The 13,926-nt window shown below is 40.3% G+C and overlaps 1 protein-coding gene across 3 annotated transcripts in view; it reads left to right on the forward strand.

Moving 5' to 3' along the window:
* The window catches only part of cd2ap (CD2-associated protein), a 103,005-nt gene that overhangs the window by 62,187 nt on the left and 26,892 nt on the right, over positions 1 to 13,926 (forward strand). For all 3 annotated transcript variants that reach the window (XM_080882921.1, XM_080882920.1, XM_080882922.1), the window contains 2 exons: positions 934 to 996; positions 7,657 to 7,804. In XM_080882921.1, the coding sequence (XP_080739047.1) occupies positions 934 to 996; positions 7,657 to 7,804 (211 nt within the window). The remainder of the gene's footprint in view (positions 1 to 933; positions 997 to 7,656; positions 7,805 to 13,926) is intronic.

Below are 13,926 nucleotides of genomic sequence, written 5' to 3' on the forward strand. Positions count from 1 at the left end.
GTGTTTACATTTATTCTACACCGCCTCAAAAATATGAAGTGCATTAATATTACTGTTTGGAAAAAATATATAGATTATTGTTAGAATAATCTGTTAATTTTTTGGTTTCAATCCTTCTTTATAGCCAGCGTCTGTGCTGTTTCATTGCTGAAATATCATCAAGGACGCAAAAGAAACAGCTGTGTACTCAGGATATTTCCATCATCATGTCCCATTGAGTGCACCTGTGTACATGCTGGGATCCTGTAACTGTAGCAACTCATAAAAAAAAGAAGTATATATACACATGGTAGAAAGTAGATTAAAATCCAAAAAGGATTGGCTCCTCTGCCATGTACTCTTTGTTTACGTTTAACTGATTGAGGAAACATTCATCAAAGCCCAAAGTGTGTGATCTACTTCTACTTCAAGTAGAAGGCTGTGTGGTGACTGAGTTTGGGTATAGAGACAGCAGTCCCTGGTATCAGCAGCAACATCTACAGTTTGCAAAATGCACATTTGCATAATTTTTTTTACCACAGGGTTTGCATTCATATCCTGCTAGGACTGCACGTGTGTGTGTGTGTGTGTGTGTGTGTGTGTGTGTGTGTGTGTGTGTGTGTGTGTGTGTGTGTGTGTGTGTGTGTGTGTGTGTGTGCGCGCGCATGAGTTCCTGTCAGTGTAGAGATTTTTTTTTTCTTAATGTGTAGATGTTAAACATAACCAAACCACACTGGTGTGCACCCACCAATACATACACAGTGTAATAGTCATCTGGCAATTCTGTGCTAATTTCATACCCGCCTGGAAGTGTCTGGTAGAGGATAGTGTATTTGTGTCAGTGCTTTGTTGTGTTTACTTGAGAAAGTGTCTTCCTATCTGTTGTGTGAGTCTCAAGTCAGTCGCGTCAGACAGACGAGGTGACTCTTGTGCGGACCATGTTTCGTTTTTCAGCTCTTAAGCCGGAGATCCCGAGTGCTGACAAGAAGCCTCATCTGGTCAGGCCAGAGGACAGAGGTACGGTTGCACTCCGTCTTTGCTCGCATCCTTCTTTATGTTCCCATTTCTCCACATTGCTCACAGCTTTGCTCCACATATCAAAATACTTTTTTTTTTTTTTTGGACATTTCCCTCCAAATTTGGCACTGAACACAGATCTCCATCCGATATTACTTTCCTGTTATGGCCTTTTCACTCGGTGCATAAATCCATCCTACTTCTGCCACATGGCATTTTACTCAGCATACTGTTGGATAAGCAGCCTTCCTCTCTGCTTGGTTTAAATTGAAGAAAACACAAGTTAACAGAGGATTTATGAAGTAAGAAGCTAATGTTACTAGGTATGCCTGAAACAGCACCTCACTGTCACCAGCTCCTTCTAGCTCACTTCACTTTGCTGAAAATGTTGGGTAGACTGGAACACAGTCAATAAAAGCTTTAACCACAGGTTTAACTTTAGTGTTCAAAAGTTTAGAAGACATTGATTCATATTCTGATGGCTTTTATGGAAAATTCTAAAAGACAAAAGTCTGAGTTTGTGTCTACCTGAAGCGCCTCTTGTGGTTCCTTCGTCTGTTTTGTTGTTGCTGTTTTTGTCTCGAGTCTTCACTTTCTTCAAAGCCTTTGTTCTCTGACTTAGTGGGGTCTTCTATATTGTGTCTCCCTTCTACGTTTCGCTTACTTTTTTGTTCATTTGAATGTTTTTCCTTCATCGATGGAAATTAGGTTTCAAAATACACTGGTTCTTTTTGTTTTTGTTTTCCCTTCCAAAAAGTACTGCTTCTAGAAAAGGCTAAAACACTTGCACTATTTGAAGATAAACAGAAAGCAGTGATTTGCATTTAATATAAATAAAAACTGCCATACACAAAAAAAACCCAATATGGGTCCAGATTCATTAGGATGTGTATGTAGGTGGAAAACTGTCCCACAGGCTAAAAAAAACCAACAACAAAACAACACTTTCTCGGTTTAATGTCTCTTTTAAATAATATTCAGGTAAGGTTTATAAGATTTTCAAACTTAAATACGTTTATAGTAAAAAATTAGCCAGCTTCACAACTTGTGGGGGAGATGGATGCATTTAATGAGTTTACTTGTGTGGTGGCTGCTGTACACCTGAGGTCAGTTTATTTTTATGGTATAATCACAGCACATGTTGAAGCAAGCTCTAGTGCTGTCAACGCAGTTTCTCTTGCTGAGCCGAATGCAAGGGGTGTGTGTGTGTGTGTGTGTGTGTGTGTGTGTGTGTGTGTGTGTGTGTGTGTGTGTGTGCGTCCCTGCTAGAAGCTGCCCGTACTGCTGAGTTGGTGTCTGTCTTATGTAATCATTTTAGATGTAATTAATTCGGTGTTCAGGATTAAAGCTTTATGGATAGAAGATAATCTTCATTGTGATTGTGTAGAGATTCCAAAATCTGTAATAAAAACCCCAAAGCAAATGCAGTTGGATCTGGAAATGTCTGGATACACATATTAGCTCATTTGGCCTCAGGCATGTTGGTACATTCTCTAAATAAAGAGTGGAATAGTAGAGGACAATAGTGGTAGATGATCACTGGATCCTTTCCATAATAAAGGGAAAAATAGCCTCTAAGGTCCATAGTACATCATCAGTTCAACATGGTAAGGCTTCTTTGGCTTTGTAGCATGCCTCTCAGGAGGTAGACGTCAAAGACAAGTGATACCAAAAGTTAATAATTAATGAATTGTTATGCAATTCTGTTTATATAGACTTGAAGGGCTTTATCTGCAGTACAAGCGGTAAAATGATGCCGACTGAAGTTTCAGCTTCATGTGTGCTAGAAGTATTTATACGATTTTTATCAGTGTGTGACTGAATAACAGCAACAATGATATAAGGGGGTCAGCAGGATCAGCAGTACCTCCTGCTGTCATTTTTTTCAAACTTCTGCATATTTAAATTTCTTCCTCAAATCTTCACTTCACAAAGTATGTGTCTGCTCACTCTAGGTTACTTTCTATGTCTCAAATCCCCCCCCCCCCCCCCCCCCCCACACACACACACACACACACACACACACACACACACACACACACACACACACACACACACACACACACACAAGTTGTAACACTAATCTCTTTTTCCCTCGACATTATTGTCTTTCATCCTAGTGCTTCTTCGTATTTGTTTCTTTTTGTTTTCTTCTCTCCATTTGTGTCCTAGGAGGTCCTTCATGGGAGGTAAAGGAAAAATCTAAGAATCACACAGGGTTATTTATGTTCATAGTAAAGGAACCAGCAGACAAACAGGAAAAGAATGAATCACAGTAGCTGTTGTGGAAGTAAAGCTAATTGGTCTTCCAGAAAACATTGCCGCTTGACAATACAGCTGATACTTTCAATTATGTTGCATTGTCACAGATGATTGCTCACGCAATAAATGCTTTTCCTGGTTAATAGGTAGGTAACATGACACACAATCACATCACTGTTTTCTAATCAGTATGACAACAGATCTGTGGAAAGCAATAACGACAGATCAGGACACATGTCGTGCTATGTGTATTACATTATTTGCCCATCTTTCTATCTGTTATCTATCTGTGTATGTAATCTAGTCTGGTCTATCTTGTGCTTCCCATGTTAGGGTGTTGGGTATGGGCAGAAATCTGTGCCATCAGAAACTTAATTTGAATAAGTTCAATTTGAATTTGAATTGCTCAGATTGAATCTGAATTGTAACTTGAATAAATGCTTTTGAAAACTGAATTTGAATTAGTCTAATTTGAAGTTGAATTTATGGTTTGAAAATGATCATCACTAAATTGAAATTGCATTTTATATTTTGAAAATGAATTCATTTGCTTTGAAACTGCATTTTATCCTTTAAAAATTCAGCTCTCGAATAATTTCAGTTTCACTTCTCACCATTCAGTTTCAGTTCTACAATTCAATTTCAGTTCCAAAATTCAGTTTTTTGGAACTTACATCCGGTTCCGGTTCAAGCGCAGATTAATAGAACTACGTTTTACTAGCGGACCAAAAGTGTTACTGACGGGAATCTACAGCGTCTTGAGCTGAATTAAGACTTCAGAAGTCATTCGTCATGTCGAATGACCAGCGGATAAACTCTCAGGTTGGTAATAAATGTATTACATGTATAAGAACAAGCGTCATGTTAACAAATGATAGCCGTACAGTAGCTGTTATGCTTATTGTAGCTGCTAGCTAAAAACGCTAATTTAGCGTAGTTTGCCCTGAATTCAGCTTTGACAAACAAATATGATCGACTGTTTCTAGTAGATTTCCAAAGTTGTCATCTTGGACCCTCTCAGAGTACCCCCTCTGTATGCTTGCAGAGACCCCTACAGTAGGGAAACATGCAAAACGGTGCCCAAACCTTTGTATTTTAGCTTTATTTATGTCTTACACAGCATCCCAACTCTTTAGCTAACTTAATAACTTTAGCTAAAGTGAATAGTTAGTCTAATTCATTAGTGCAGCATTACTGGGTCACCTCTGTTTGAAGTGATATAATGTGATATACAACTATCACTGTGTTTAACTACCATAATAATTCTTAGGGTACTGAGTGCATGCTTAATTGGGGTTTTTTTTTTTTTTTTTTTTTTTTTTTTGTTTTTTTAAAGCATACTGCTCCATTACTATGTTTGACAGGCTGAAGTTGTCGGGTCACCTCCTAAATCGACCATCTTTTACAGGTGTTTTGTGCCAGAAATGGAGTGTCCACTGAAGACTGAAGATACTGAATCTCTACGCCTTGCCATTGATCCCTCTTGTGCCTTCATCTAGACAAGAGACATTAACTTAACCACTCTCATATGCTCTGTACCTACATCACCTTCCCTGACAGTTGTAGCTTGGCTCATCTTGGTGTTCATCTGAACAATAGACTGGACTGGACTCATAACTCAGACGCCCTCTACAGGAAAGGGCAGAGCAGGCTGTACCTGCTGCGGAGACTCAGGTCGTTTGGAGTGGAGGGCCCACTCCTGAAGAAATTCTATGACTCTGTTGTGGCTTCTGCTATCTTTTATGGCGTGGTCTGCTGGGGCGGCAGCATCTCTGCTGGGGACAGGAAGAGACTGAACAGGGTGATCCGAAGGGCCAGCTCTGTTCTAGGATGCCCTCTGGACCCAGTGGAGGTGGTGAGTGACAGGAGAACGGCGGCTAAGCTGTCATCCCTGATGGACAACATCTCCCACCCCATGCAGCAGACTGTGACAGCACTGAGCAGCTCCTTCAGTGGGAGACTGCGGCACCCACGGTGTGGGACGGAGAGATTTCGCAGGTCTTTCCTCCCCACTGCTGTCAGACTCCATAATAAAGACTTTAACTGATCAAGCACACACATCCATACATATGCAATAATACTAAGTGCAATAATCCTTTCTGTCATCGTTGTATTTTTACTCAGTTGTATATAGTATTTGTATTCTATTTTTATCTTATTGTATATTTATTTTATTTTATTCTACTGTATATAGTATTTTATTTTATTCTATTCTGTACAGTTGTGTACTGTATTTATTCTTATTGTATTCTAATTTTTGCCTCATAACTTTTGCACTGTCCACTTCCTGCTGTGACAAAACAAATTTCCCACGTGTGGGACTAATAAAGGTTATCTTATCTTATCTTATCTTATCTTATCTTATCTTATCTGAGGGTGAAATTATAAGAATGTGTTATTTTGCAAAGTGCTCTCTAGGGTTCCTAAATAAAATATGGCATTGAGGTCATTTTTTTAAAATTAATCCCTTCTTCTGAAATATAAGAACCTCTCCTGGTTTTAATGGCACTTTGGATTTCCTTACTTTCTGTTCCACTTCCAAACCCAAATAGATGCTGGCAAGCTGACACAGTAACATGGAAGAGGGAAAGACGTTGGAAAGGACTACTACAAATAAACCTAATGCCTAACAATGAAAAGTGTAAAATAAGAACAATAATAATAATAATAATAATAATAAGGATAAAAGATGAAGTAACAAGTTGTTAGTTTTTTGTTTATTCCAAATGATCATCCAGATGTCTGTGACATGTGATGACAAACACCATAATGGAAGGCCTTAGTCATCACATGCATGGAAAAGTTGCATGACACTTTGACCGTTGAGGACTGGAGTTTGAGACCCCTGTCATACGGAATATGACAGGTGTGGTTGAACTGCATGAAGACTCTGAAGTTTCTCTTCTCTTCTGGCAGGACAGGAATGTGGCCTTGTCCTGTGAGCCACCGTAAGAATGTACTTAGAGTAGAACTGGACTGTCACCGGCCTCAGGCTCTTCACCCTTTTCAAAGACAAAGCAGTCATTTAGATAAAATATTAGATATTGTTTACCTGTAAATGCACAAAGTAAATTTAGAAATGTTATTATTGTCAAGCGTGAACAAGCACTGATAGTGTAATCTACAGCTTTGGCCAAACGTTTAAAGAATGAGAAGTGTTGTTTGCTTATTTACAAAGTTTGCTGTTTCAGTGATAGTTGTATATCACATTATATCATTTCAAACAGAGGTGATCCAGCAATGCTGCACTAATGAATTAGACTAACTATTCACTTTAGCTAAAGTTATTAAGTTAGCTAAAGAGTTGGGATGCTGTGTAAGACATGGATAAAGCTAAAATACAAAGGTTTGGGCACCGTTTTGCATGTTTCCCTACTGTAGGGGTCTCTGCAAGCATACAGAGGGGGTACTCTGAGAGGGTCCAAGATGACAACTTTGGAAATCTACTAGAAACAGTCGATCATATTTGTTTGTCAAAGCTGAATTCAGGGCAAACTACGCTAAATTAGCGTTTTTAGCTAGCAGCTACAATAAGCATAACAGTTACTGTACGGCTATCATTTGTTAACATGACGCTTGTTCTTATACATGTAGTACATTTATTACCAACCTGAGAGTTTATCCGCTGGTCATTCGACATGACGAATGACTTCTGAAGTCTTAATTCAGCTCAAGACGCTGTAGATTCCCGTCAGTAACACTTTTGGTCCGCTAGTAAAACATAGTTCTATTAATGTGCGCTTGAACCGGATGTAAGTTCCAAAAAACTGAATTTTGGAACTGAAATTGAATTGTAGAACTGAAACTGAATGGTGAGAAGTGAAACTGAAATTATTCGAGAGCTGAATTTTTAAAGGATAAAATGTAGTTTCAAAGCAAATCAATTCATTTTCAAAATATAAAATTCAATTTCAATTTAGTGATGATCATTTTCAAACCATAAATTCAATTTCAAATTAGACTAATTCAAATTCAGTTTTCAAAAGCATTTATTCAAGTTACAATTCAGATTCAATCTGAGCAATTCAAATTGAACTTATTCAGATTCACTTTCTGATGGCACATGCCCAACTATGGGCAGAAATGCCCATAGTTGGGCAGTTTAAAGTTTCTGTCATCAGCATGTTAAAGTTCAGCTGAGGGCAAACAGAATCAGCTGATGAACTGCTGTACACCATTTTGTCCTGCTTCCCAGAAGAACGAGGCTTGAATTTCAATCAGTTACTCTCAGTTACAGTGTGTAATTGTAGAATAGGCAGCATAACATGATGGTAAAATAGTTCATTCAGCCAGTAAATGATCTTTTTTCCCCTCTTGTTTTTTTCTCTGTCCATTTCCTTTCTTTTTGGTTCATATTTCCTGTTTCTAACATCTACCTGACCCCTTCTTTCTCACCAGTTGACAAACCCATACCAGATCTTAAACCTAAACCAGCTGCGCCCTTAGTCCCGCCCAAGAAGCCGGTCCCTCCTCCAGGGAAAGGCCGACCAGGAATGATCCCACCAAAGAGACCTGAGAAGCCTCTTGCTTCCTCACCCAGCTTCAAGTAAGTATCTGTTCATCATTTGACCACCACTGATAAACTCCACTGCAGCTTTGGGTTAAAAAAAAAAGACAATTCAGTTTAATTTACAGTGCTTTATGTCGATACTGAGCAGCATATTGACACCAAATGTAATTTACTAGGATGTAATTGTGTGGATGCCCTCAAAGGCATCCACATTATTGAGTTCCTGTTTCTCTTTATTCTTTATCTTTATTATTCTGCTAGTTGCTTCCGTACGTTTTTTGGACGTTAACTACTCCCTCAGTTTTCAGCCGATTTTCTCAGTTCAAACTTGAAAAAATTCTGCTCTTTCTGCTAATGAGTGCTATGACTTTTGGTGCTCATAACTTCTATACTTTTTGAGATATTGAATTTTTGCAATATTTTTTGCCCATTTCTGCCATATTATCAGTGGCCTCACTGATTTTCCTTGCCGGGTTGACCTGTGTTTTAGCTCAGTGAGATGAGCATCCGTTCTCAGACTGGGAGGCCTGGGTTCAAATCCCGCTTATGGCAAAATTTCTTTCAGTTAACAGTAAAACTTTTTTAACTCTTTTCAACACAAATTTCAGCTTTTTCAACCCTTTTCAGCAGAATTTTCAGTTTTTTCACCACTTTTCAGCACAAATCCAAGCTTTTTCAACTGTTTTCAGCAAAACCCTCTTTTCAGCAGAATTCTGCTCATTCAACGCTTTTCAGCAGAATTCTGCTCATTCAACTGTTTTCAGCAGAATTTTCAGTTTTTTCTGCTGTTTTCAGAAAAAAACTCTTCAGCAGAAATTCTGCTCATTCACCTCTTTTCAGCAGAAATTCTGCTGATTGAATTCTTTTCAGCAGAATTTTCAGTTTTTTCTGCTGTTTTCAGAAAAAAAACTTTTCAGCAGAAATTCTGCTCATTCACCTCTTTTCAGCAGAAATTCTGCTGATTGAACTCTTTTCAGCAGAATTTTCAGAATTTTCACCTCTTTTCTGCCCAAATTCTGCTTATTCACCTCTTCTGAAAAATTTTCAGCCTTTTCACCTCTTATCAGCACAATTCTCAGCAGCTTCCGCTCATTTCAGCAGAATTGTCAGTCTCTCCACCTCTTCTTTGTGAGAATGAGTTTGGCTCAGTGAGATGAGTAGCCGCCTTGAGACCAGAAGGGCCATGTTCGAATCCTGCTCAGGGCAACCTTTTTTCAACTTTTTCAGCTTTTTTCAGCAGAAATCTTCAGCGTTAAGGCATCTACACAGCATTTTCGCAGGAAATGCAAATTTTTCTAGTTGTATCTAGTCTTTTCATAGGTATGTGCTTAACCACAGTTTTAGTTTAGTTACTCTAAGTCCAATGCTTGTTTATTTTTTCTTTTCTTTTCCAAGTTGTGTTGTTTTTTTGAGGGATTTTAACCCTCTGGGTTTGTTCAAAATCAATACCCTTTCAGCTTGTTTCGTGGCCAAAAGTGGCCACCAACAGATTAGGTCTGTAATTTTTATTTTTTGGGGGGGTTTTTTGGGTTTGTTTTCTTTTTTTTGTTTTGTTTTTTTTACCATTTTTTCTGCATAAAGCTTTTAACTAACTTCAGTTCTTTTCATAAATATAAAATAGTTATTACTTTTTACATTTTTAACCCTTTAAACACCAGTTTGTTTGTCCACTGCACTAGCTGTAAAACAACCTCAAATTTCACAATTTTATATAATTACAGTACTACTGGAATTTCTTGTATTATTAATAGTGGAGTCTGGGGCATGTAATTGATTCACATCAACATTGATTATAATGCATTGTTATTTTTGTGCAGGGAGAGCCAAAACATAAAAACTTCCTCTCAGCTTGTTCGTGGCCAAAAAATGGCCTATAAAGACACATCTCCTGGATGCACTGGTACGCATCTTCAGTGATGTATCCTAGGGTCATCAGGTGTTTCGGGTCTCACAACATTATACACCCTCGCCCAGGCGACCCAGCCGGGGGTGATCAGGCCCCGACTTGCGTACCAGTAGCTACCAACGGATCAGCCCTCTTGATCCACAGCCACCTTGTGGCTTTCTCTGCCGCTTCACTCACAGCCTGGATGGCCCTCTTCTTGGCTGCCCCCGCCACGCCCAGTCGGCCTAGGACTTTGCAGAGTGATCGTCCTGCAAAGCCCCTACAACCCACTTCTATGGGCTCATAGAAAGTCTTCTAGCCCCTTCCCCTGCACTCCTGCACTAGTTCCTGGTACTTTCCTCGTTTCCTTTCATTGGCCTCCTCAATCCGTTCTTCCCAGGGTACTGTAAGTTCCAGCATGATCAGCTGTTTTGAGGCCTCAGAAATAATTATCATGTCTGGCCGGAGTGATGTTTTTGCAATGTTCTGAGGGAACTTTAGTTGTTTACCCAGGTAAGCCTGTAGCTGCCAATCAGAGGCTGTATTGAGGAGGCCAGTTGTCAAATGTGGGCGCACCTGGGGTTTCTCTCCAGCCTTAATAAAAGAGATTGCCTTCCTTGGAGCCTGAAGATGCTTGCTGGTGCTGATTGCTGAGACAATCTTTTCAGCAACTACTCTGAGCACCTGGTCGTGCCGCCAACGATACCGACCATCGGCCAGGGCCCTTGGGCAGCTGCTAAGGAGGTGTCCTAGGGTCCCTCTTCCAGAGCACAGGGGACAGGCAGGTGTCTCGCTCTTTCCCCACAGATGGAGGTTTGCTGGGCTTGGCAGAGTGTCGTATACTGCCTGCACTAGGAATCGGATCCGGTGGAAGTCTGCCTGCATGAGGTTTGCCCAGGTGACCTTGCGCTGCAAGGTGCTCTCCCACCTTGTCCATGCTCCCTGCCGCTTAAGGCCTACAGCTCTACTTACTCGCTCCTCCTCCACACCTGCTCGGACCTCTTCCTGGAGTAGCTGGTGTCTCTCCTTTCCCTGTGCCCTGCTGACCTGGGCCTTTGGGAAGTACCCCAAGCCTGCTCCCCCTGTTGCTAAGACCCCCATCAGTGTTTTCTGCCTTAGGCGTGACTCCGCCACCTCAACTGCCTTCTCAGCCTTCCACTTTCTTCCTGTCCTTACCTCAATACCTGCTGATGCCACCTTGCAGTCTTTATAATCTCTGTACTGTAGGGCTTCTCGTGTGCAAGCCACCTTGAACTCTTCTGTGAGACCACTGAAGGGTAACTGCACGCTGTTGCTTGCCCCATACAAGGCAGCGCTGGTGAGACTGCGGGGAAGTCCCAGCCACTTACGAAGAAAGCCACTGATCTTTCTTTCAAGGGATTCCACAGTAGTTATTGGAACTGTATAGACAAGCAAGGGCCACAGGATTCGGGGCAGGATGGAATGCTGGTAGATCCAGGCTTTAAATCTTCCAGGCAGGCCGGACTTATCCACCTTAATGAGCCACGCTCCCAGCTCCTCATTTGCCTTCTGAATAGCAGTAGAGTCTTTCAGGCTGGAGTCAGAGAGTTTCCCCAAGCTCTTAACTGGTTGTTCCGTTATGGATGGAATAATGGTTCCTGAAATTGAGAACCGGAACATGTCCGTCACCTTGCCCTTTTTCACTACCATCGATCTTGATTTAGAAGGTTTAAAACTCATCCTTGCCCATGAGATGAGTCTCTCAAGACCTTGCAAGATCCACCTACACCAGGGAACTGATGATGTCGTAATGGTGAGGTCATCTATATAGGCTCTGATAGGGGGCTGACGAACACCTGACCTTGTCAACGGCCCTCTGCACTCCACCTCCGCACCATGTTCATTGCCAGGGCAAAGAGCGTAACTGAGATGGTACAGCCTGTTATTATAACTTTCCCGAGTCGGTGCCAGTCTGAAGTAACTGTCCTAGAAGGGACCCTAAGCCTGAAATTGGCGTAATAGTTCAGGATCAGGTCCTTGATCTTGCTGGGGACATGGTGGAAGTGTAAAGCATGCTCAACCAGTTTGTGTGGGATCGACCCATACGATCATTGATATAACATTGATTATAATGCATTGTTATTTTTGTGCAGGGAGAGCCAAAACATAAAAACTTCCTCTCAGCTTGTTCGTGGCCAAAAAATGGCCACCCCTTGTTTACGTTTACAAAATGCTATAAAATTCATATATATTAATTAATTTCATTCAAATTCAGAATTTTAATCCTTTAAATACCAGTTCAATCACATAATCCTAGGAAGTCATAAATGGAAAAAATCATGAAACCCCAATTTTTTTCCAAATAATACATGCCATCTGATTTATTTTCTAACCACAATGGAGGTTAGATGTGTAGCAATAATTAACAGTAGTATAGTATGACTTTTATGCATCTTTGTTTTTGTGCAGTGACAGAAAAACAAAAAAACTCCCTCTCAGCTTGTTCGTGGCCAAAAATGGCCACCCCTCGTTTACATTTACAAAATGCTATAAAATATATATATATTAAAACATTTTTCTACTTTCATTGACTTGATTTTTTTAAATTAGTATCAGTGCTGCTCATCCAGACTAAAATTTCATTCAAATTCAGAATTTTAACCCTTTAAATACCAGTTAAATCACATAATTGTAATGATTTACATAGGGATAAAAGCATAAAGTCCCTTTTTTTTTTTTTTTTAAATAATACATGCAAATTGATTTATTATCTAACCATGATGGAGGTTAGATACATAGCAATAATTAAAAGTATCAATGAGTTTTATGTATCTTTGTTTTTTTTGTGCAGTGACAGACAAACAAAAAATCTCCCCCTCAGCTTGTTCGTGGCCAAAAAGGGCCACCCCCTGTTTATGTTTACAAAATGCTATAAAATTCTACTTTCATTGACTTGGTTTTTTAAATTCCTACTCATGAAAACCAAAATATAATTCAAAATCAGAAATTATACCCTTTGAATACCAGATTATTAGGGGTGCAACGATATTCGTATCGATATTGAACCGTTCGATACAGTGCTTTCGGTTCGGTACGCATATGTATCGAACAATACAAAATTTTTAATTTATTTTATCTGAGCGTTCGACTACTCCGCCTAGGCTCGACAATGCAGCCTAGGCGGAGTAGTCGAACGCAGATTCACTGAGCGCTCAACACAGACAGCATCGTCAGAAGGAAGAGCGCAGGGCAAGCTAGCGAGACAGAAGTTAAGCTCTCCTTGCAACATGGACCTTCCCCACCCTCATTCAGATCTGGCGTTTAGAATTATTTTGGTTTTCATGTGACGTATGACCCTGAAGGTAAGCGAGTCATGGACTAAAGTAAAACAGTATGTTGGATGTGCCATGCAATGCTCAATTACATGGGTGGGAGCTAGTGTGTTAGCGCAGTTAGCTCGTTAACGTGTTGGCCGTCTAGCCCCATGCACGGGGCAATCGGCGGTAGCTCGTTAACGGAGATTTGCCGTGTTGTGGCGTTAAGGTCATTTCAACGAGATTAACCTGAAAGCACTAGTGGGAACACAACGAATATGACTGCACATTTACGCCAACATCATCCTAGTGCAAAGACAAGTGGAAGCAGAAAAAAAACAAGCAAGCATGCTACTAACTTTAGCCGAGTCATTTAGACAGCTGTTAGCACATGATTCTCCTTATGTGTTTAATATGCTGCTGAGAATATAGCCCAGAAGAAGCGGATAGTATAGCTTTTATTTTGGAAAGAGACATTTCACTGTAATAAACTCTCTTTTCCAAAGATGAGTGATGAGTGATGATCAATCAGATACAGGGCTCACAATATCGTCCCGGGGCTAGCGATATTTTCAGTCGGGCTACCAAAATCTATCTCTGCCCTGCCCGTCGGGCTATTGTAGGAAGGAAAAATATATGTCAATGCTTTTGCATTCTTTCAGAAATGTAGCTGGGTAATTATGTCATTGGCATCGGTGAGCCATTATCAATATGTGACATATTGAAATCGCGTTTGAATTTGCGCTTGTTTTTTTGCTTTCACTTTGCAATCGCGCGAACTGTGTATAGAGAGCGACAGCACTGATCTGTGAGTGATGATAATTTGTGCACCAATTCCTCTGACATCGTCTTATTAATCGGTAGCTTACTATGCAAACATGACAAGTGAAATCTCCGGCAGCAAGCTTAAACATGTGAGAGGTTGATCGTGCAGAGAATCGCTGAGCTTATGTGAGTGCGTGTGTAAAAGCAGCAGGATATATATTTGACTACGATGA

The sequence above is a fragment of the Rhamphochromis sp. 'chilingali' genome (assembly GCF_963969265.1).
Source record: "Rhamphochromis sp. 'chilingali' genome assembly, chromosome: 5".
Lineage (NCBI taxonomy): Eukaryota > Metazoa > Chordata > Actinopteri > Cichliformes > Cichlidae > Rhamphochromis > Rhamphochromis sp. 'chilingali'.